A 23,245-nucleotide genomic window follows, 5' to 3' on the forward strand; every position below is an offset into this window, starting at 1 on the left:
GCGAGATGTATGGTAAACAGAGGTCAGAAAACCTACAGAGCATGCACATGTCCCAGAGGATGGTTGTCAGCTCATCTAGACTATCTGCAGGCTCAAATGTTCCCTATGGGGAAGAGAAGCAAAGGTTATAGAGAGTTATAAGACGGCTTCCCTTAGGCCAAGTCTGGTTTGGCATACAACACTGGCTTATATGGTAATTCTATTTTTAATTTTTCTTTTTTTTTTTTTTTTTTTTTGGTGAGCAAGATTTGCCCTGAGCTAACATCTGCTGCAATCTTCCTCTTTTTGTATGCAAGCCACCACCACAGCATGGCCACTGACAGATGAAGGGTATAAGTCCATGCCCAGGAACTGAACCTGGGCTCCTGAAGTGGAGCACACTGAACTTTACCACTAGGCCACTGGGGCTGGCTCTAGTTTTCATTTTTTGAGGACTCTCCATGCTATTTTTCATAGCAGCTGCACCATTTTGCATTCCTAGCAACAATGTACAAAGTTTCCAATGTCTTCACATCCTAATCAATACTTGTCTTTTTTTTATAATAGCTGTCTTAAGAGCTGTGAGGTGACATCTCGTTCTGGTTTTGATTTACATTTTCCTAGCAATTAGCGATTTTGATCATATTTTCATATATTGTTCATTATTTATGTCTTTTTTGGAAAAATGTCTACTCATGTCTTCAACTCTTTTATAAATAAGGTTATTAGGTTTATTTTACTATTGAGTTGTAGACTTTATTTATATATTTTGGAAACAAACTCCTTATCAGATACATGATTTACAAATATCTTCTCTCATTTCATAAGTTACATTTTTATTTTGCTGACTGTTTCCTTTGCTGTGCAGAAGTTTTTAAATTTGTTGTAGGCTCACTTGTCTATTTTTGCTTTTTTTTGCCTATGCTGTTGGTGCTATATTCATGAAATCTTTCTGAAACTCAATGTCATGAATATTTCCCTTATTTTTTTAAGAATTTTACATTTTCAGGTCTATATTTAATTCTTTAATCCATTCATAATTGATTTTTGTGTATGGTGTAAGATAGGAGTCAAGTTTCATTCTTTGCATGGGGCTTTCCAGTTTTCACATTACAGTTTGTTGAAGAGAATGTCCTTTCAATATTGTATATCTTTGGTTTCTTTGACAAGAATTAATTAACGATATATGTGTGAGTTTATCTCTGGACTCTCTATTCTGTTTCAGTGCTCTATGTGTCTGTTACTATGCCAGTACCACACTATTTTTATTACTATGGCTTTGTATTATATTTTAAAATATGAAATTGTGATGCTTCCACCTTTGTTCTTATTGTTCAAGATTGCTCTGACTAAGAGCAAAATGGCGGGGTGACCTGACCCAGGACTCTCTCCCCTCCAAACTACAACTAAAGAAACGGAAAAACTGAATTTCAACCAATAACCCTATTACTGAGACCGTCAGAGACCTACAGCAGCAAGACAACAGAGGATGGAGAGGCTTGCGCCGCCCTCAGAGGAGCTGGAACAGGGTAGTAGAGAACGTCGCTCCCTCCCCTAGAGACTGGGATTGCTGCCGTGAGTGAGGGAAGGAGCAGGGGAGGGGCTGTGCGACTGGGGTATCGTCCAGGACTTCTGCCACCAGTGCAGTGGAAGCCTGCTGATGGGGGAAAGCTTCCACGTGCGGGGACCCCATCAAGCCAGTGTCCTGGGAGACCAGAGAGCGAGAGCTGATCGGAATACAGGTCGGTGCGTGAGAGAAAGTTCCCTTCCTCCCCCAACCCGCACTGCGTGCCCGCCATCACGTCTGAAGGCAGCGGGCTCAGAACACGCGGCTCTCGACCCCCATCTAGTGGTGACAGGCTGTAACTGCAACAAAATACTACCATCCTGCATGAAATCTGCTCCTCTACCATTCAGCAATTTATAAAAGCTCCAGACCTGAAGGAAAACAATAAAAACACAGAATTAAGTCCTGCGGACTTGGAAATAGGTAAACTAAGTGAAAATGAGTTCAGAGTAGCTATCATCAAAAATCTCAATGAGGTAAAGGGAAAGATAGAGAAACAAGTCAATGAGTTCTGGAGTTAATTCACAAAAGAGATTGAAACTATAAAGAAGAATCAATCAGAAATACTAGAGATGAAAAATACAACGGACCAAATAAAACAGAATATGGATTCCCCAAATGCCTGTGTAGACACCATAGAGGAGCAAATTAGCATAATCGAACACAGGCTGAATGGCTCCAGACAGAGGAAGAAAGAGATTGAGGAATTTAAAAAACTGAAGAAAATCTCTGAGAAATAGCTGACTCAATTAGAAAATGCAACCTAAGAATAATCGGAATTCCTGAGGGTGTGGAAAAGGAAAGTGGAGCAGAAAGTGTGATTAATGAAATTATAAAAGAGAACTTCCCAAATCTAGGCACTGAGGGAGAAATGTGTGTGGAGGAAGCTTTCAGATCTCCTAGATTTGTCAATGTAAAAAGACCTACTGCAAGGCATATAGTAGTAAAAAGGGCAAAAAAGAACACTCAGGGCAGCAAGACAGAAGTAAATAATCCACAAAGGAACTCCTATCAGACTTTCAGTGCATTTCTCTACAGAAACCTTACAAGCTAGGAGAGAATGGAGTGACATATTCAAAACTTTAAAAGATAAAAATCTTCAGCCGAGAATACTCTATCCAGCAAAAATATCCTTAAGATATGAGGGGGAAATTAAATCTTTTCCAGACCAACAAATGTTACGGGAATTTGTAACCAAATTCCTCCACTACAAGAAATCCTCAAGAAGACTCTCATACCTGAAAAAAGAAAAAAAGGGAGAAAGGGGTCACAAACCAGAGAGTAGGGAGACAAACAGACAGAACCAGAATAGGATAACAAATACTCAACTATTGCACTAGGATAAGGTAAGGAAACCACCAATGCAAAGATGATCTTATCACTCTAACTACAAATTCGTAACACGAGTTGGAATAAGAGATGAAAATAATAATTTAGGAGGGGAAGAGCAAAGGGACTAAATCAGTCTAGGCCAAGTAAGTAAGAGACCACCAGAGAATGGACTATATTATACACGAGATTCTAAATACAAACTTCAGGGTAGCCACTAAACTAAACAACAGAGCAGAGCCACAAAACATAAACAAGGAAAAATATAAGAAACCCAGCATAAGAAATTGCAGAAGTCAATGGGTAGGCTAAAACACACAGGACGAGAAACAAAGGTAATGCAGGAAAACCAGATAATGAGCGACAGAATGACAGCATTAAGCCCACATGCATCAATAATCACCCTCAATGTAAACGGATTGAACTCTACAATAAAAAGACACAGAGTGGCAAAATGGATTAAAGATCAAGATCCAACAATTTGTTGCCTCCAGGAAACACACCTCAGCCCCAAGGACAAACATAGGCTCAGAGTGAAGGGGTGGAAGACAATACTTCAAGCTAATAGTAAGCAAAAGAAAGCAGGTGTTGCAATACTTATATCAGACAAAACGGATTTCGACATAAGGCAGGTAAAGAGAGACACAGAGGGCCAATATATAATGATCAAAGGGAGATTCATCAAGAAGAAATAATGCTTATAAATATCTATGCACCCAACACAGGAGCACCAAAGTTCGTAAAGCAACTATTAACAGACCTAAAGGAAGATGTTAAAAACAACACAATAATAGTAGGGGACCTCAACACCACACTCACATCAATGGACAGATCATCCAGACAGAAAATCAGCAAGGACATAGTGGAGCTAAAGGAAAACCTAAAACAATTGGACTTAATAGACATATATAGAACACCTCATCCAAAGACAGCAGAATACACATTCTTCTCAAGTGCACATGGTACATTCTTAAGGATATGTTGGGAAACAAGGTAAACCTCTACAAATTTAAAAAAATTAAAATAATAACAAGCATCTTCTCTGATCATAATACTATAAGGCTAGAAATTAATTACAAGAAAAAAGCTGAGAAACGCACAAGGATGTGGAGAGTAAACAATATGCTACTGAACAAGCAATGGATCACTGAAGAAAGTAAAGAAGAAATCAAAAAGTACCTGGAGACAAATGAAAATGATAAATGCCATACCAATTCAGCAAAGGCTGTATTAAGAGGAAAACTCATCACAATACAGACACATCTTAACAAACAAGAAAAATCCCAAATAAGCAATCTTAAACCACACCTAACCAAATTAGAGAAAGAAGAACAGTCAAAGCCCAAAGTCAGCATAAGGAGAGAAATAATAAAAATCAGAGCAGAAATAAATGCTATTGAAACGAAAATGGCCATAGAAAGGATCAATGAAACAAAGAGCTGGTTCTTTAAGAAGATAAATAAAATTGACAAACCCCTAGCCAGACTTACAAAGAAAAAAATGGAGAAAGCTCAAATAAACAAAATCAGAAATGAAAGAGGAGAAATAACAACTGACTCCGCAGAAGTACAATGGATTATAAGAGAATACTACAAAAAACTATATGCCAACAAAATGGATAACCTAGAGGAAATGGATAAATTCTTGGACCCCACAATCACCCAAACCTCACTCAAGAAGAAGCAGACAATTTGAACAGACCAATCACAAGGAAAGAGATTGAAACAACAATCAGAAACATCCCAAAGAATAAAACCCCAGGACCAGATGGCTTTCCTGGGGAATTCTACCAAACTTTCAGAGAGGATTTAATACCTATCCTTTTCAAGCTAGTCCAAAAAATTAGGGAGGATGGAACACTTCCTAACACATTCTACAAGGCCAACATCATGCTGATACCAAAGCCTAACAAGGACACCAGGAAAAAGAGAAATACAGGCCAATATCGTGGATGAACATAGATGCAAAAATTCTCAACAAAACTTTGGCAACCAGAATTCAGCAATTAATCAAAAGGATCGTACACCATGATCAAGTGGGATTCCTACCAGGGACACAGGGATGGTTCAACATCCGCAAATCAAACAACGTGATACACCACATCAACAAACTGAGGAATAAAAACCACATGATCGTCTCAATAGATGCAGAGAAAGAATTTGTCAAGATCCAACAGCAATTTATGATAAAAATTCTGAACAAAATGGGCATAGAAGGGAACTACCTCAACATAATAAAGGCCGTATATGACAAATCCACAGCCAACATCATACTCAATGGGCAAAAACTGAGTGCCACCCCCCTGAAAACAGGAATGAGACAAGGATGCCCTCTATCACCACTCTTATTTAACATAGTACTGGAGGTCCTGGCCAGAGCAATCAGGCAAGAAAAAGGAATAAAATAATCCAAATAGGGAGGGAAGAAGTGAAACTGTCACTGTTTACAGAAGACATGATCTTATATATAGAAAACTCCAAAGAATCCATTGGAAAACTTTTAGAAGTAATCAACAACGACAGCAAAGTTGTAGGGTATAAAATTAATTTGCATAAATCAGTAGTATTTCTATATTCTAATAACGAACTAACAGAAAAAGAACTTAAGAACACAATACCATTCACAATCACAACAAAAAGAATAAAATACCTTGGGGTGAATTTAACTAATGAAGTGAAAGACCTATGCAATGAAAATTAGAACGCCTTTCTGAGAGAACTGGATGACAACATAAGGAGATGGAAAGACATTCCATGTACATGGATTGGAAGAATAAACATAGTTAAAATGTCCATTCTACCTAAAGCAATCTACAGATTCAATGCTATCCCAATCAGAATCCCAATGACATTCTTTACAGAATTAGAACAAAGAATCCTTAAATTCATATGGGGCAACAAAAGACCCCGAATTGCTAAAGCAATCCTGAGGAAAAAGAACAAAACGGGAGGCATCCCAATCTCTGACTTCAAAACATACTACAAAGCTACAGTAATCAAAACAGCATGGTACTGGTACAAAAACAGGTGCACAGATCAATGGAACAGAATTGAAAGCACAGAAATAAAACCACACATCTATGGTCAGCTTATCTTTGACAAAGGAGCTGAGGGCATACAATGGAGAAAAGAAAGTCTTTTCAACAAATGGTGCTGGGAAAACTGGAAAGCCACATGTAAAAGAATGAAAATTGACCATTCTTTCTCACCATTCACCAAAATAAACTCAAAATGGATCAAAGACCTAAAGGTGAGACCTGAAACCATAAGACTTCTAAAAGAAAATGTAGACAGTGTACTCTTTGACGTCAGTATTAAAAGGATCTTTTTGGACACCATGTCTTCTCAGAGAAGGGAAACAATAGAAAGAATAAACAACTGGGACTTCATCAGAATAAAGAGCTTCTTCAAGGCAAATGAAAACAGGATTGAAACAAAAAAAAACCCCACTAACTGGGAAAAAATATTTGCAAGTCATATATCTGACAAAGTCTTAATATCCATAATATATAAAGAACTCACACAACTCAGCAACAAGAAATCAAACAACCCGATAAAAAATGGACTGGAGACATGGATAGACATTTCTCGAAAGAAGATATACTGATGGCCAATAGGCACATGATAACGGTCATCATCGCTGATCTTTATGGAAATGCAAATCAAAACTACACTAAGATATCACCTTACACCCGTTAGAATGACAAAAATATCTAAAACTAATAGTAACAAATGTTGGAGAGGTTGTGGAAAAAAAGGAACCCTCATACACTGCTGGTGGGAATGCAAACTGGTGCAGCCACTATGGAGAACAGCATGGAGATTCCTCAAAAAATTAAAAATAGAACTACCATACGACCCAGCTATCCCACTACTGGGTATCTACCCAAAGAGCTTGAAGTCAGCAATTCCAAAAGTCCTATGCACCCCAGTGTTTATTGCAGCATTATTTACAATAGCCAAGACATGGAAGCAACCTAAGTGCCCATAAACAGATGATTGGATAAAGAAGATGTAGTATATATATCTACAATGGGATACTACTCAGCTGTAAAACAAAACAAAATCGTCCCATTTGCAATAACATGGATGGACCTTGAGGGAATTATGTTAAGTGAAATAAACCAGTTAGAGAAGGACAATCTCTGTATGACTCCACTCATATGAGGAATTTAAAAACGTAGACAAAGAGAACAGATAAGTGGCTACCAGGGGAAAGATGGGGTGGTGGATGGGCACAAAGGGTGAAGGGGTGCACCTACAACACGACTGAGAAACAATAATGTACAACTGAAATCTCACAAGATTGTAACCTATCATTAACTCAATAAAAATTAAAAAAATTAAGTAGCTACCCAGTCATTCTCAAAAAAGCAAAAAAAAAGTTTGCTCTGACTATTCATGGTCCTTTCTGTTTCTAGATGCATTTTAGAATTGTTTTATCTAGTTCTTGACAAAAATGACATTGTGATTTTGAAAGGGATTGCATTGAATGTGTAGTATGGACATTTTAACACTGTTATCTTTCGACTCATGAATGGATGTCTTTCCATTTGTTTGTGTCTTCTTTAACTACCTTCATCAGTGTTTTGTAGTTTTTGGTTCACGAGTCTTTCATCTCATTAGTTAAGTTTATTCCTAAGTACTTGATTCCTTTTTGTTTTATGTTTAATTTTTTTAATAGATTAATAATATTGCATTGTATGCATATACTTCAAGTTTTGTTTACCCAGTTTTCTGTTCATGGACATTTGATATCATTCTATCTTTTGGCTATTGTGAATAGTACTGCATGTAAATATTCCTGTTTGATTAATTGTTTTCAATTCTTTTGAGTATTTATCCAGGTTAGAATTGTGGGGTCACATGGTAATTCTATGTTTAACTTTTGAGGAACTGTCAGACTGTTTCCCACAGCAGCTGAACTATTTTATATTTTATTTTACATTTCTGTCATCAAGGCATAAGTGAATTAATTTATCCACATCATCCACATCATTTTTTTTTTTTTAATCCTAGTTTGGGTCAAGTGGTATATCATTGTGGTTTTGATTCACATTTCCCTCATGATTAATGATGTTGAGCATCTTTTCAGGTGTTCACTGGCCATTTGAATATGCCTTTGGAGAAATTTCTATTCAAGTCCTTTGCCCATTTTTTAATCGTTTTATTTGACTTTTTATTGTTGAGTTGTAGGAGTTTTTATATATTCTAGATATTCAGCTTTTATGAAATAGATTATTTGCAAAGATTTTCTTGTTTTCTGTAGGTTGTCTTTTTGCTTTCTTGATAATATCCTTTGATGCACAACATATTTAATTTGATAAAGTCAAAATTATCTATTTTTCTTTGGTCGCTTGTGATTTTAGTGTTATGTATAAGAGTCCATTGCCAAATTCAAGGTCATGGAGGTATATTGCTTTATGTTTTTCTAAGAGTTTTATAGTTTTAGCTGTTATACTTAGGTGGTTGAGCCATTTTGAGTTAATTTTTGTATATGGTGTAAGTTAGGATTCTGAGTAATTTGCATGTGGATATCCAGTACTCACAGCTTAAATTCATTTTTAATCAGTGTTCAAAGTAAAACTACAATAATATACCATTGTTTTCTTTAATTTAGAAAAATTTGAATTGCTTGGCATTATTAAAAACTAATATAAATGAGTAAATAAATAATCCCAAATTCTTTCTGGAGATATAAATTGGTAGAATCAATTTAAAAATACATTTATTGTTTCTACTAGATTAGAAAATATTTATACCAGATGACCTAATAACTTTCAAGTACCATGCAAGTATATAGACTAGATGAATTATTGTATGTGAGCAAAATGAGGAATAAAAATACATGAACTGCATCATTGTTCATAACAAAAAAGACTCAGAAGCCACCAAAATGTCCATACAATTTAAATGCATGAGCCAAATTTATGGCGATCAAGATCTCAAAATCTTTTATGTGAGTAAAAAATATATATCCATATATATTTCAATCACAAAATGATGTAAACATCATAAATTCACTTATATAAATTTTTAAACCACATAATTAGCAATAGTGTTTATGATTTAAGTAACCAAGAACATAACAGCAAATTCATTTTGTTTACAAAAAAGACAATATGGATGAACCTTGAGGACATTATGTCAAGTGAAAAAAGATAGTAATGGAAGGACAAATACTGCATGATCCCATTTATATCAGGTATATAACATAGTCAAACATACAGAAGCAGAGAGTAGAATGGTGATAGAGAGCGACTGGGGGAAGGGGAAAATGGGAGTTTCTGTGCAATAGTTATAAAGTTTCAGTTCTGCAAGATGATTAAGTTCTAGAGATCTGTTATACAACACTGTACCTACAGTTAGCATTACTGTATTGTATACTTAAAAAATTGTTGAGTGTAGATCTCTTGTTGAGTGCTCTTACTACAATAAAAAAGCAAAAGATTTTGAAAAGCAGAAAAAGATTATAATAGTTAATAGTTGTTGACTCTAGATAGGGTGGAAGAAATGGGAATGGGGGAGTTTGGACCAATGCAAAATTTAGCTTATATGTAACTATATATTATTTTAAAATAATGAATTCTATAAGGTAAAACTATTCTCTAATGTGGTTGATGGAAATATGGTCTCTAAATGTCATTTTTCTGCATATATATATATATGCATGTGTATGTGTGTACAGGTGTGTTTCTTACAAATACTTTGCAAGATGAAATTTTGTGATCCAATGATAATCCTGTCTTAGACTTTTATCTGCTTGACCAAGGTAAGTTTGTTAAATAGCATAGTCAAAACTTAGGAAATGGGAAATATCCTTTGTACAATAAACGGTATGCTTCAAATGAGAGCTCAAGCTATAATATAAAGCATCAATAACAATAGAAAAAGTAAAAGCAATAGTTTTTTTATAAAACCTTTAAAATGTAATGGGAATGCTAAATAGATGAGGAAGTTGGCAGAGCAGATAAGAGAATGAAAATATTGTTAACTGAGCATGATATGCACTGTCATTGGTTATGTGACAGACAATACACAAAGGAATTGACAGAAGAAGCAACAACATAAATTTTATGTAGATATTTGAACTCTGGAAAGAACCTCAATGTTTTAAATTCATTGTAATGAGTAATTTGAAGTTGGTAAAAATCTTTTCAATTTTCTCTTTATTATCCACAATGTCTGTTATTTCATTAAATTTAGAACCTAGAATATGCCACACCTTTATTAGATATTAGGAACCTCAAGATAAAGAAGGAAAAGTTGTACTTGCCCTAAAATAGTGAATATTCTAGGAAATCATGTGCAAGTCCTCACTGTTTCTTTATCAAAGTTAAAATCATATTAAAGATGTATTACAGCACTGGGAATGAAAACCTCATATTTATTTCAGAATTTTAGGATGGGTATTACATTCATTCATTCTCTTATTCATCATTCATTCCATCAGTCAGTTAACAAACATCTTTGGAACATCTATTCTTTTGATACATTTTAGAAGGTGTTAATAACTATTTAGACATACTCATCACTTATAAAGCTTATAGACTAGAAAATGACATATAAAAAGTAAAATAAAAATATCATCAGTTTTGAATTACAATATTTGTATGCTTGAGAAAAGATCCCTGGATTATCTGAGAATATTATATACATCTTTTACATTTGGATAAGTTTAATTAAAAACTAGAAATAGAAATGATGGGTGCCTTATGAATTCCAATTAAAAATTGATATTCAGTCTCCTTATGACTATTCACATTTTAGATTTATGTTATATATCACGTGCTTTTTATGGCAAATACACCAGGGCTTCTTCTTGGCACAAAAACGGAAGTTTTGCATTAAATTTTACTCCCAATATTCACATTAAAATTGAACATTTCGGCCAGAGTCCAGTGCTTTCTAACTGTTGGATTTTCTTCCTTCCCAGGGCCAGCAGCAACACTTCCCAACAAATGTAGGGGTTTGATTCAAAACAAACAAATAAACAAAAGGTAGAATCATTACATGTAATTCTTATTCAATATGATCATTTACGAGAGTCCCTGGTCTATCTCCACATTTTCACTCTTAGGATGAAATTTTGAGTGGAGACTTGACTAATGAGCATTCAATTTGTCTTTCTTTCCCTGGAGAATCAGACTTTATCTGGGAATTCTTCTTGTGTTCAGGGACTGGGGCCATAAACAAACATATTTCAGTGTGAAGGTCTTCAGGGACTTGAGACACTTGTAAAACTCTTCTGCGAGCTTCATGCAGCAACCTTAGGAGTGGCTCTCGGCAGAGCTCTGTGTACAGGTAGGCTAAACCAAATAATTTACTTATGAATAATTCTGGATGTGAGCAAAAAGTATCTTCGAAGCTTTATAAATTCAAATCAGACTCAGGACTGCAATGACATGTGCTCTGTTCTCTTTTCCTAGACTCAAATCTCTGCCCATTGATTCCTAAGTGGAAATGATGGTGATATGACTTAAACCATAGTTTCCAGCATCCCTAAAGATAAATTAAACTGCTTGAGCATCTATACAGAACAATGAGTTGTCATTACAGGGAGTGTATTTCACCTTAGTATAAAGAGGAATGTTTTCTGCCTTTGAACTGGCAGAATTGATGGATGTTTTAGACAAGATAAAAAGCTTCATACGTGTCTTTAAAACATAAGATTCTGTGTCTCAAACAAAGACCAACTAAGTTACTTAACATCAGTAAAAACAAGTTTGTATTTTGCATAGGATGATAAATCCTAAGATAGAAAAATTCCTGGTGCCAACAGTCAGTCTCCATGTTGCTGGTGGACACTGAGGGCTCATATCAAGATGCAGTTTGTCCCTAACACAACCCATATTTAGATAAGTTTCAGACAAATTCTATACTTATAGACCAATGGAATATACTCTTGAAATCATTTCAGAGGCTGTTTAAAAATTAATTTGCAATATTATTTCTCGTCCAAAATATAACATAAAATCTTTAATACTAGGTATATTTTTAAAGTTTTATTCACTGAGAATTTATTATTTCAGTAGACATAAAATATTTCTTTTCAGAAACTAATTTGAAAAAAATTATACATAAAAAATTAAAGTCGTTCTTATCAGGAAGAAATGCAGAATCAAAGAAGATTCTGAAGATACAGGAGAACACTGGGGCTGTTCTATGGGAACTTTATTTCACTGACATATACTTACTGAAATAAAAAGCAACCCAAGCTTTGGCCTCAGTTATATTTCAGTAAAAGAGAGAATTAATAATAAGTAAGGATGTATATAAATAGAGTCAACATTGGTGTTCTAGTGGTTAAGATCCAGCACTCTCACACCATGACCTAGTTTCTTTTCCTGGTCAGGGAACCACATCACCTTTCTGTAGGTTGTCATATGTGACAGTTGCATGTTACTATGATGCTGAAAGCTATGCCACAGGTATTTCAAGTAGCAGCAGGGTCTACCTAGGGTGGGCAGGTTTCAGCGGAGCTTCCAGATAATAAAGACAGACCAGGAAGAAGAACCTGGCCTCACACTTCTGAAGAAAATGGCCAGGAGAACCCTATTAATAGCACTGGAACATTGTATGATAGAGTGCTGGAAGGTGAGAGGCTGGTGCAAAAACACTGGACAGGGTTCAACTCTGTTGTACACACTCATTAGGAGTCAGGAATCTGCCTGACAGCACTAACAACCAACATGCAAATATATTCCTTTTCAAAAGCTAATTGTCCAAAATTCAGAGTTAGACAATCAATAGTTGCTATTGTTGATAGTCTTCCTTTGTTCTTATTAATTAAGTATAAGTTTATGAAATAAATCTCAAGTGAAACATGCACTGAGTTGCTTTATGTGTAACAAACAAACAAAATGTGTTTGTCAAAGTGAATACTGCCACAACGTTTTCTATCAAAAGTTTACCTATACAATTGTTTTTAGATGCAGTGGTAGGAGACAAGAGATATGGGATAGCTGTGCAACATCATCACATCAGATACAGAGACATTTTTGATGTATGAAATAAAGCATCAGTAAATTAAAACAAACAGACACGCAGATTCGTTTAATAAATATGTAGCGAGATATCATGTGTCACAATTTTTGGATATACAGAATTATAATTCACTTGCTATTTCATTTTTTTTCCTTAAAGATTGGCACCTGAGCTAACATCTGTTGCCAACCTTTGTTTTGTTTTTGTTTCTTCTTCTTTTCCCCAAAGCCCCCCAGTACACGTGGGACGCCGCCTCAGCATGGCCTGGTGAGCGGTGCCGTGTCTGCGCCTTGGATCCGAACCGGCAAAACTCTGGGCAGCTGAAGCAGAGCACAAACTTAACCACTTAGTCACCTGCCCCACCTTGCCGTTTCTAGTTCAACTACAAAAGCCATCAGTAAGGTAGAATGAGTTACTTGGACCCAAATAATAAACTACATTAAAAAATAATTCAAAACACGCTAATAACAATAACTACTGGTACCAGTTATTTTGCATTCATTGTTACCAGGCTCTGTGCCCATTAACCTACATATGTACATTATTTCATTTAATTCACACAACACGGGAATATAAATACTTGGTAAAAATCACAAAGTTAGTAATAATTGGTGGCCTAACAACAAACCACCCAAATCAAACCAACAAACTAAACACATGACACAAAACCATAAAACCATGCCATTTACCAATGTTCTCTGAGGAGCTAATTCTCATTGGGTCCTCAATTGTCTCATCAGACAAAGAAGTAATTATATCCATCTTCTAGAACACTCCTGCAGAATAACAAGGACATTATTTCAAAAGGGCTAGCATGGTTCTGGGCATAGAGAATGCTATATGTAAATATATATAATATATATGTACATATATAATTACATAATATATATTTAATTACATAATATATATGTAAATATATACATGCATGTATACAGTCATGCAATATATTACATATTAATTATAATACATATTAATATGGTTAATATATTCATGTAAATGTTAATACATACAATAATATAAAAATAGTTATATTCACCCAGTATAAAATATATCCAAGAGTGAATAAAGAAAACAATATCTTGGTCAAACAGGTCTAAGATTCTGAAATTGGTCCTTGGAGAGTTTGTATTTCTGAATTTTGTGAAAGGACAGAGAGAAAAGCAATTAAGACGTGAAAATTTTAAGTTTTTGTGAAAATAAACTGATTTTAAATCAAGCGTTTAACAATCTAGCATCTAAGAGAAAAAGCAATTTTACCATCTATTAATCTCTTTCTGTTTTCCCCATTAAAATATGAAAGAAATAACATAAATGGCTCCAGGAAATCAAACTCCCGTGACTGAGTTCATCCTCGTGGGAGTCTCAGACCGTCCAGACCTCCAGATTCCACTCTTCTTTGTTTTCTTGGTCATCTATGGATTGACTGTGGCAGGGAATGTGGGCATCATCACTCTCACCAGTGTTGACTCTCAACTTCAAACCCCCATGTACTTTTTCCTCCGGCATTTGGCTATCATCAATCTTGGCAATTCTACTGTCATCGCCCCTAAAATGCTAGTGAACTTCCTGGATTCAAAGAAAACCATATCCTACTATGGATGTGCAGCACAACTGGGTGGATTCTTAGTTTTTATTGTGGCTGAGGTTTTCTTGCTGGCTGCAATGGCCTATGACCGCTATGTGGCTATTTGCAACCCCCTGCTCTACATGGTGGTGGTGTCTCCACAGATCTGCCTTCTGATGGTATCCCTCACATACCTCTACAGTCTGACCACAGCACTAACTGTCTCTTCTTGTGTCTTCTCTGTGTCATATTGCTCTTCCAATGTAATCAACCATTTTTACTGTGATAATGTCCCTTTGTTAGCATTATCCTGTTCTGACACCTATATTCCAGAGACAGCTGTGTTTACCTTTTCAGGGACCAATTTGTTTTTCTCTATGATTATTGTGTTAGTATCCTACTTCAACATCGTCCTTGCAGTCTTGAGGATACGTTCTTCAGAGGGGCGACAAAAAGCCTTTTCCACCTGTGCTTCTCACATGATGGCTGTCACTGTGTTCTATGGGACTCTTCTCTTCATGTATTTGCAACCAAGGACTAATCACTCATTAGATACTGATAAAATGGCCTCAGTATTCTACACTCTAGTGATACCAATGATGAATCCCTTCATTTACAGCCTAAGGAACAAGGACGTGAAGGATGCATTGAAGAGATTCTTGATAACCCATGTTAATTGTTCAAACTAATGTAAATTTAAAACTAGAACTATCTTCACTTAAGGGTTTCATTTGCTCCTGAAAATCCTACCGTTAAATGAGGAGGCAATAAATAGTTAAAAATTCCATTAATTTCAATGTAAAGAATGTTAATCTTTTTCATCCCAATCACAAATACCAATTTTTCTTGCAGAAAAATGTATTAATTGACGAAAGAAAACATACTTATATAAATAATAGACAATAATTTGAAAGAAAACATATTTTAAAATCAACTACAAGTTACTAAAGGGATTTTTACAATTTCTCAACATGCAAGGGAAAGCCTGATAGCTGGTGGTGGAGGTTTGTGAGAATCTCTTCTTGGAAGGTGGTCGAGAGACAGATCATTTTCCTTGCCACAGACGACTTGCTAAAGTATTCAAAAGTTTTATTCTTTTTGCACCATTTTATCCATAAATTTCTCATATTTTTTAGACCCATTTTTGTATTGTGCCTAAAATCAGTTTATATCACAGAAAAAATAAACTTTTAGGGGAAAATAAAAACTAAACAAAAAATGCTTAGATATACATGGAAATAAGACGTGGCATAAGAGACTGAAAAAATATATAAAAGAGGATTCTTTTTATCCTCTCACTTGGTGCATATATATAAAGCAAAATCTTGATATCCATCCAGATACGTCTAATTAATTTTTTCCATATCATATTTTCACCCTGAAAATGGCTGTGTGGAGTTAGTTGTCTTTGTTATAAAATCATAACCACAAACATAATTTCCTTTAGCATTTTTATTTAGTGTGTTTTGGGAGTGAAAAGTTATTAGACAAAAAAAGTTATTTTCCTCAAAGTGACACCAATTCTCAAGGGTACTCATGGCCAAAAAACGAGTTAGTCGTTTTGTGGGGCCGGCCCGGCCGCTCAACATTTAAGTGTGCACGTTCTGCCTCCGCAGCTCCAGGTTCACTTGCCCCAATCCCTGGTGCAGACATGGCACAGCTTGGCAAGCAATGCTGTGGTAGGTGTCCCACATATAAAGTAGAGGAAGATGGACATGGATGTTAGCTCAGGGCTAATCTTCCTAAAAAAAAAAAAAAAAAAAGTCATTTGGTGCCATATCTCTGTCTTTACATGTAAAATACTGCTAAAGGGAGTGAAGGAGAGTAGGTATGACATGCCAAGTAAAAACAACAGAAATTGTCATGATTTCAGAATTTTTTTAATTCAAAAGTAAAATTGAGGAATTTCAAGGATTCCAATGGAGATTTTCTTATCCCTTAAGGACTAGATAAGTTTGATTTTAGCACCTAATGCCTTTTCCCTGGCAGTCCATAGGGCATTGCTCCAGTTTTCTGCATTGCCATAGGTCACACTTATCACCTCTAGTTTCCTAGGGCTATTTCCACAAGCCACTTCTATGGAAATGGAAAACGTCCTTTCAAAGAAATCATTCAAAAAAGAAGTAAACCTCGAGGTACACATGCATGGAAGGAGGCAAAACAAAGTTTTATAATCTAGCATCATGCCTCCATATTCTTAGAGTAACAACTCTGCACCACAAAAGAAGTTTTCACTTGCCCTTCTTATTTATTCCCCCAGCCTTAAACCATCATACTGGCTCCACTCTACAACTTCTTCTACCTTCTCCTTTCTTTTCTCTCTGCATCTCAGTTAAAAGCTATAAAATTTTCCTTTCCTTGTATTAAACAGAGCTATTACTTTATGAAGCTTTGAGATTCTTTCATAAATTATGCCCCTGCTTGTCACCGTCTACTCCAAGTTTGTGTCCAGAATTGTTTTTGACTCTTTCAATACGTATAAAAGCGTTTGCATAAACAACCACCATTGTCTGAGTTGGAGCAATTTTGCTGGCAAAAACAACTGGTGTAACAAACCCTTCACCTCATCTCACAAAATGCACATGAATTTGGATTAACTAAAATATAAAACTAAGTAATATAGAGTATAATATAATATATAGTAATAATGAAATATCATAATATCTAATTCTTAAAAAGCAATTCTAACCACAAAAGCAATTCTGATCTATTTCAGTCAGTAGAGGCTACTGACGATTAAAAAAATAAACAAACACTTCATAAAATGTATATTTCAGAGATCTAATAGAATATATTACTGAATGATAAAGGTTATGAATGTTTACAGAATCATAAAAATGATTATTCTAAGGCATAGATTCATGAGATTGCATTATATTAATTTAAAATCTTTTATGAAATATTTAAATAAGATTCATATTAAGATATGGAGACTTAAAATATTGCTTCTTCATCACGGCTACAAATAAAGAGCTTCTTGATTGTGGTGGCATCTTCACCTCTGTTGTAATCATATTTCTCATTTTTTGCTTCCTCTCTCACAATTTTTCAATATTTTATCAACATTTGGGGTTCAAGCAGAGGAAACTACAAGGTCTAAAGTAGAAACATTTTGTGGAAAGCCATTCAGAACAAACACATAGCGGTGAGAGAATGACTTATAGAGAGGAAGATGCTGTGATACCACCCCTAACTGCAAGGAGTATGAGAAACAGTCTAGCCATACACGCAAGGGAAAATCAAAAAGATTGGTGATCAGCCAGCCCCCTCTGTTATAGAGTGTGTCACTTTTTTGTGTCACTTCAACAACTGCCTCATAAGAATTATCCAAAGTTGTCTATCGTATCACTATTATAGACATTTAAATATTAAAACTATATTAAAATCAGTGTTTATCTGTCTCTGTTATAATCTCTGAACTTTTTGATTGACATGGATTGTGCTTAGTATAGCTTTCTATTTCAAATCCAAACCAGTATTTGGATTATTTCAAAAAATAATATATCAAGACAGGTAAAACCGTTATATTTGATTTAATTATTTATTGCAACCCCTAACCATATGTGCATGTAGTATATATTCATAAGTTGGATGTCCAGAGTATGAAATTCTTGTGCACTGATGGTGGAATGTATATAGATAGAAGAAATCTTGAAATACACACATACTTATTTAAATAAATTAAGCATGCTTATTTCTCCCATTTCAGGGACCCACTTCAGGAGATGTTTCACAGAAATATTCATTCAGGGATCAGTGAGGACGACACACACAAAATTGTTAATTGTGATGATAAGTGTAGAAGTCAAGAGTTGGTAACTAATAAATGCCTATTATTATGGGAACAAATGCATATTAAATGAAAATAGATCTAGATTATAATAACAAAACAGCAAAATATTGGTGTGTATGTAGTAAAATCAATATACTTCAAAAAAACATAGTTGAGTGAGCAGCTTTAGGTATCAAAATGAGATGTAATAACGTGTGCAATTAAAGCATACATTTTATTTACTTTCTGAGGCTGTATTCTTTTTTAAGGCATATATCAACTTCTGTAGAAGAGGTGCTCATGTGGGGAAGGGAAGTTGAAGTGGCGATGGGGAATAAGGACTGATGATGACTATGGGATATGGAATTAGGGTATCATAAACTCAGTTTAGTTCCTTAAGTCACAAAAAGAAATCAAAATAAGAGTTGCATGCATATTCATGCTTTTTATCTTTGTGAATCTTTTAAAACACTATAGTACATGTTTAAAGGGGTTTTGTCTTCATCCTCAGACATAAAACTGGGGAAGAAGCCATGTGAAAAATGGTGAATGTTAAAGCAATTTGTGGGTGAGTAAAGCATGTATCCAACAAATAATATACTTACATCCAGATATGTGAATGGATGCAATAAAAGTAATAACAAAGGAAAGCAGGTGAATTGTATATAAAAGAACACTTCCTCAACAAGAAAATCAAAGGTATCCTGGATAATTAACAAAGAAAAGTGGCATTATTTCTTGTTCCCAGATGCTTTGGAAATAACCAAGAAATTGCATTCAAGTCCCCTGGGTAGTGTCTGAAAGGGGAGAGACACTCACAAATTCCTACTGCAGTCATCTTATTATTCACATGAAGGAACTGGAACTCATTTCTAATTTTAGGTGAGCAAATGCCACCGATTATCATGATTACTAGATGACTAGTTTTGAGACCTGTCTTCAATTCAAATTATAGATACAAGTATAGACACCAATGTCAGACTGAGTGCATTATACAATGTGTGGAAATAATCTCTTTTTATAAGAATATGTTATGGAATAATGATATGTTTTTACCACTATTTCTATGTTCTTTGAGGATAGAAATGGACTTCATTCTATTCATTATTATTTTTATATTGCTCTGGGAATCTAGACAATAAAGCGGAGTAAGAATTTTTTGGAATCTCTACCTAGAATGTTGTCTAAGCAAAGATATTGATAGTCACATCAGGGTTATTGATGCTAAATGAGTATCTATGCCTCAGATAGTGATAGTTTCTAATAGCACTTCCAGTTATTCAGTAATATGATATTATCATCTCATTATCATGCATCTGTAGAATGTCATTTGTGCTATAGATATGTGTGGCCTCATTTTGCTAATACCATACAGAGACTGGGATTGTCAGAGTGTAAATTCTCCTAAGAGCAGACCCTGAGGCAAGTACTTGGGTATATAACGTTTATATTGTACGTGATTCCAGGGAGCAAAAATGAGAGATTACAGAAATGATATTGAGAAGGGAGAAAGTTAATTAAATGTGCAATAAAGTATAGCTTACCACTGTAAGCAGCTAAGGTTCAATCGCTCAAGAAGCTTTGAAGTATCCTTCAGAACTCTTCTAGGAATTGTCCAAAAGAAGGCTGGGAAAGCTTAGTTGTTTATCCATTGATTCCTATCCCTTGCCAGTCAAATATTTCTCCTTGACACATTAAATCTCAGGCACTTCCACACTGCCTTGCATATGGTCTGAGCAAGCTCTGAAGACACTTTGCCCTCAGGAAAAGAAGTAAAATGCTTGAGATGGGAAGGTGCCAGCATGCTAGAAAAAGTCTACTAAGACTGTAGGTCAAGTCAGAGGTGGCCCAAAATGACAAGGGATGGGGAGACAGATGTGTCTGCTACAGTGATATTTGCAATAGGAAGATGATGGCAAAGCCAAAATAATGTAAAATAGACTTAGGTTAATGTGTCCATGACATCACAACACTAGGATGTCCTTTTCCCTCCTGTCTTTGTATTAAATTTGTTTTTATTTGGATAGTGAGGCTAAAGGCTTGGAAGTATCTCCTACCATATTTATAGTGGGAGAAAAAACAAGTTTAAAATCAGTTTAATTAAAGTTTCGAGGAAGATCAATCTTTGGAACAATTATTAATTGGGTACATGTTTTCTGCTTTCATTATTGGTAAACTATCATTCAAAGCTTGCTTACTCCCTTTCCTCTCTCACAATGTACCTAAATGCATTAAGGGAATTCTTCTTGATCTATTATTCTTCATGTTATAAATTGCTCATTCCACAAGTGAATAAGCAAAATTAATTTTGAAGGATGGGAAGAGAAGAGTTGGAGCACTTCCCATACCTCTGCACATGCCCCAGGTATATGGCACAGGTACAACATAAACCATGTTACTCAGCTCATAGAATTTTTCCCATATATTTGAGAATATAACAGAAGGAGACACAATTATAATGAAGAAGTGTAGTTTAAAAAACTTCAAGGATTATGACAAGCCACATAATAGTGGTTTAGGGGTTGTCATTGAACCCCACAGCTGGTGATTATAATTCTGTAAATCTTAAGTTACAAAATTTTGGTATTCACTACATAATATTGGCCAAGGAGCACCTTTTGTCAGATTCCAAAGTTGTAATTAGAAAATATTTATATTGATTTTATATCCTTCACTAATAATTGCACAGTGAGTTTTCCCTCATGGAGATGATGCAGTGTATTTTATACAATGAGGAATGGAAACATGTATAAGCACTCACAGCCACTTTGGCTGTGTTGGATGAGAGAAGCATGAGTGTTTGTACTTTTTTTTTATAATTTTAAAATAACCTGTGTTCATATTTCTGCTGATGATAACTCACCCAAAGACTACTGAGGCTGACGTCTTTTTAGAGTCATTCAAGATAGTTTCTTCTTTAGTCTTCCCTCTTTCTTTCTCTCCCTCCTTTGAATGAGAAGACAATGTTCTCAATTTGACCAACTCATTTATCTCAGTTGAGGCTATTTGCAAAATCTTATAGAATACTTAGTTGAGATTAGATGTTTGCTTTTGCATAAGAGGACATCTTTGGGCTTCAGATCCATTCCCCAAGTCCTGGGCCAGCTCTGGAGTTTGTGTTTCCAACAGATAAAAAGTTCGTCTCAGTGTTTCTTTCCAGTCAGTGATTGGGTAGGGGTGGTTGGGGCGGGGGGGGCAGGGGGGGCGGGTGGAATTCCAATCAACTCAATTGCCTTTCAGAAGTCCGGGGAGTTGTAAAATTACAAAACAGTGATGTTGGGCTGAAGAGGTTGGCCAAACTGCATAAACAACTGTGGAACATTCCTTACTTTGAGTATTAATTTTATAGTTTAAGGCATTAAACTTTGCCGTTTTCCTTATTTAGTTGCTGCTGATAAATTCTTATTTTTACTTTTTTGGTAAATATTTAGTTAATATTATGAATAGATTTTTGGATAGAGTAAATTTTGTGAGATTTAATCTTCCAAATTCATTTTGAACTTTTTCTGATGTCCTTGAAATTTCTTTTTTTTTAGGGACATCTAGAAGTTCTAGTTTTTAAGGTTATAAGAGTTGAAACACTTTCTTGTGACATTAAGTTCTTGATCAGTCTAAGATTGATTTCTATATGGATGAGTTAAACATCTAATTACATCATCTTCTATAGGGATAATAATTTTCTCCAGCTCCACTTATTGAATAGATTATTTTCTCCTCACTGTCCTACCATACCACCTCTGTCATACACCACAGTGCTATACAACCATGAGTCTTTTTCTGAGTTCTCTATTCTGTTCCATTGATGTATTTGGCCATCCTTGTGCTAATGTGACATTGTCTAAAAAACTCTAGCTTTATAATTTTTAGTATCTGGTAGCTCATGTCTTTTCAAAAGTCTCTTGTATATTCTTTAAAATTTGCATTGTAAATACATTTTAAACCAGTGTCAAATTCTACAAAATCACCTAGTGAGATTTTGATTAGGATGGTGCTAAGTAAATAGATTAATCTGAGCAGAATTGACATTTTTATAGCACCGACTTCTGCAATCCGGGGACATAGTACTTTTACCAATTTATTTAGGTCTTCTATAATGTTTCAAAACAAAGTTTTGCTTATTCTCTTTTTAAGAGTAGGCTTAGTCTAGTGTTTATATAAGATTTTGTATCAAGTTACGGAATTTCCTTTTTATTCTTAAGTTTTATTACTTTTGGCCTATCTAAATGGTATTCTTCCTCTTTTCAAATGCTTATATATTTTTTTTTCCTAAGTCGGTCTGTTAATGTGGTAAATTATATTTATACATTTTTCAATATTAAACCATCCAGCCAAACATGAGATCAACGCACTTGAACATGATGTACTGTAATTCTTATACATTTTAAAAATTTATATAAATGATATTAATATTGTTTAGGATATTTATGTATATTAAGTGAAGTCATAGACCTAAATACATTGTTTTATTTTATATATATATACATATTTTTTTTTTAAATCAGGATTTTGCTGGCCTCCTAGAATGAGTTGCAGTGTGATCCTCATTTTTTATACTCTGGAAGAGTTTGTAATAAATATGGATGATTTTTTTCCATGAAAGTTTGGAAACACCTGACCTTAAAAAAGTCTGAAGGGGAAAGGAGTTGGGAAAGTAGATGTAGATAAAAAGCAATCATTACATTAAAATGTATTTTTTAAAAAATTGATGTATTCTTGATGGATGATGAAATAAAGGTAGAAAAATAGTATTCAAAGCAAAATATAGTACATATATTCCATTTCCATCAATGCCAAGCACAATAGGCTTTATGTGGATCACATAATTATCTGTGCTGTCCATGAACATTTTAAACAGGTAAAATTTGAGTGAAATTCAAATGAATTACACAATATCTCATACCCCTTTTTCCCTATCATTTTCTTTATCTTTCATATTTATCCTTCATGCAATGATATTTTTTGCCAGACCCTGAGGCATTTGAGACGGAATTCTCTACTTTACAGTGATGTTTCTCTTTGTTGGATAAGTATATTCGTAGTAGTTTACC

General features: G+C 34.8%; 1 protein-coding gene across 1 annotated transcript; it reads left to right on the top strand.

Annotated features, from left to right (window-relative positions):
* The first annotated feature begins 14,172 nt into the window (after positions 1-14,172).
* LOC139040454 (olfactory receptor 8J2-like) lies at positions 14,173-15,101 on the top strand. The gene is given in 2 exon segments (XM_070487222.1): positions 14,173-15,082; positions 15,085-15,101. Coding segments are annotated over 2 exon segments (927 nt in total).
* The last annotated feature ends 8,144 nt before the right edge of the window (positions 15,102-23,245 follow it).

This window comes from Equus asinus, chromosome 17 (assembly GCF_041296235.1).
Source record: "Equus asinus isolate D_3611 breed Donkey chromosome 17, EquAss-T2T_v2, whole genome shotgun sequence".
NCBI classification, from domain to species: Eukaryota; Metazoa; Chordata; class Mammalia; order Perissodactyla; family Equidae; genus Equus; species Equus asinus.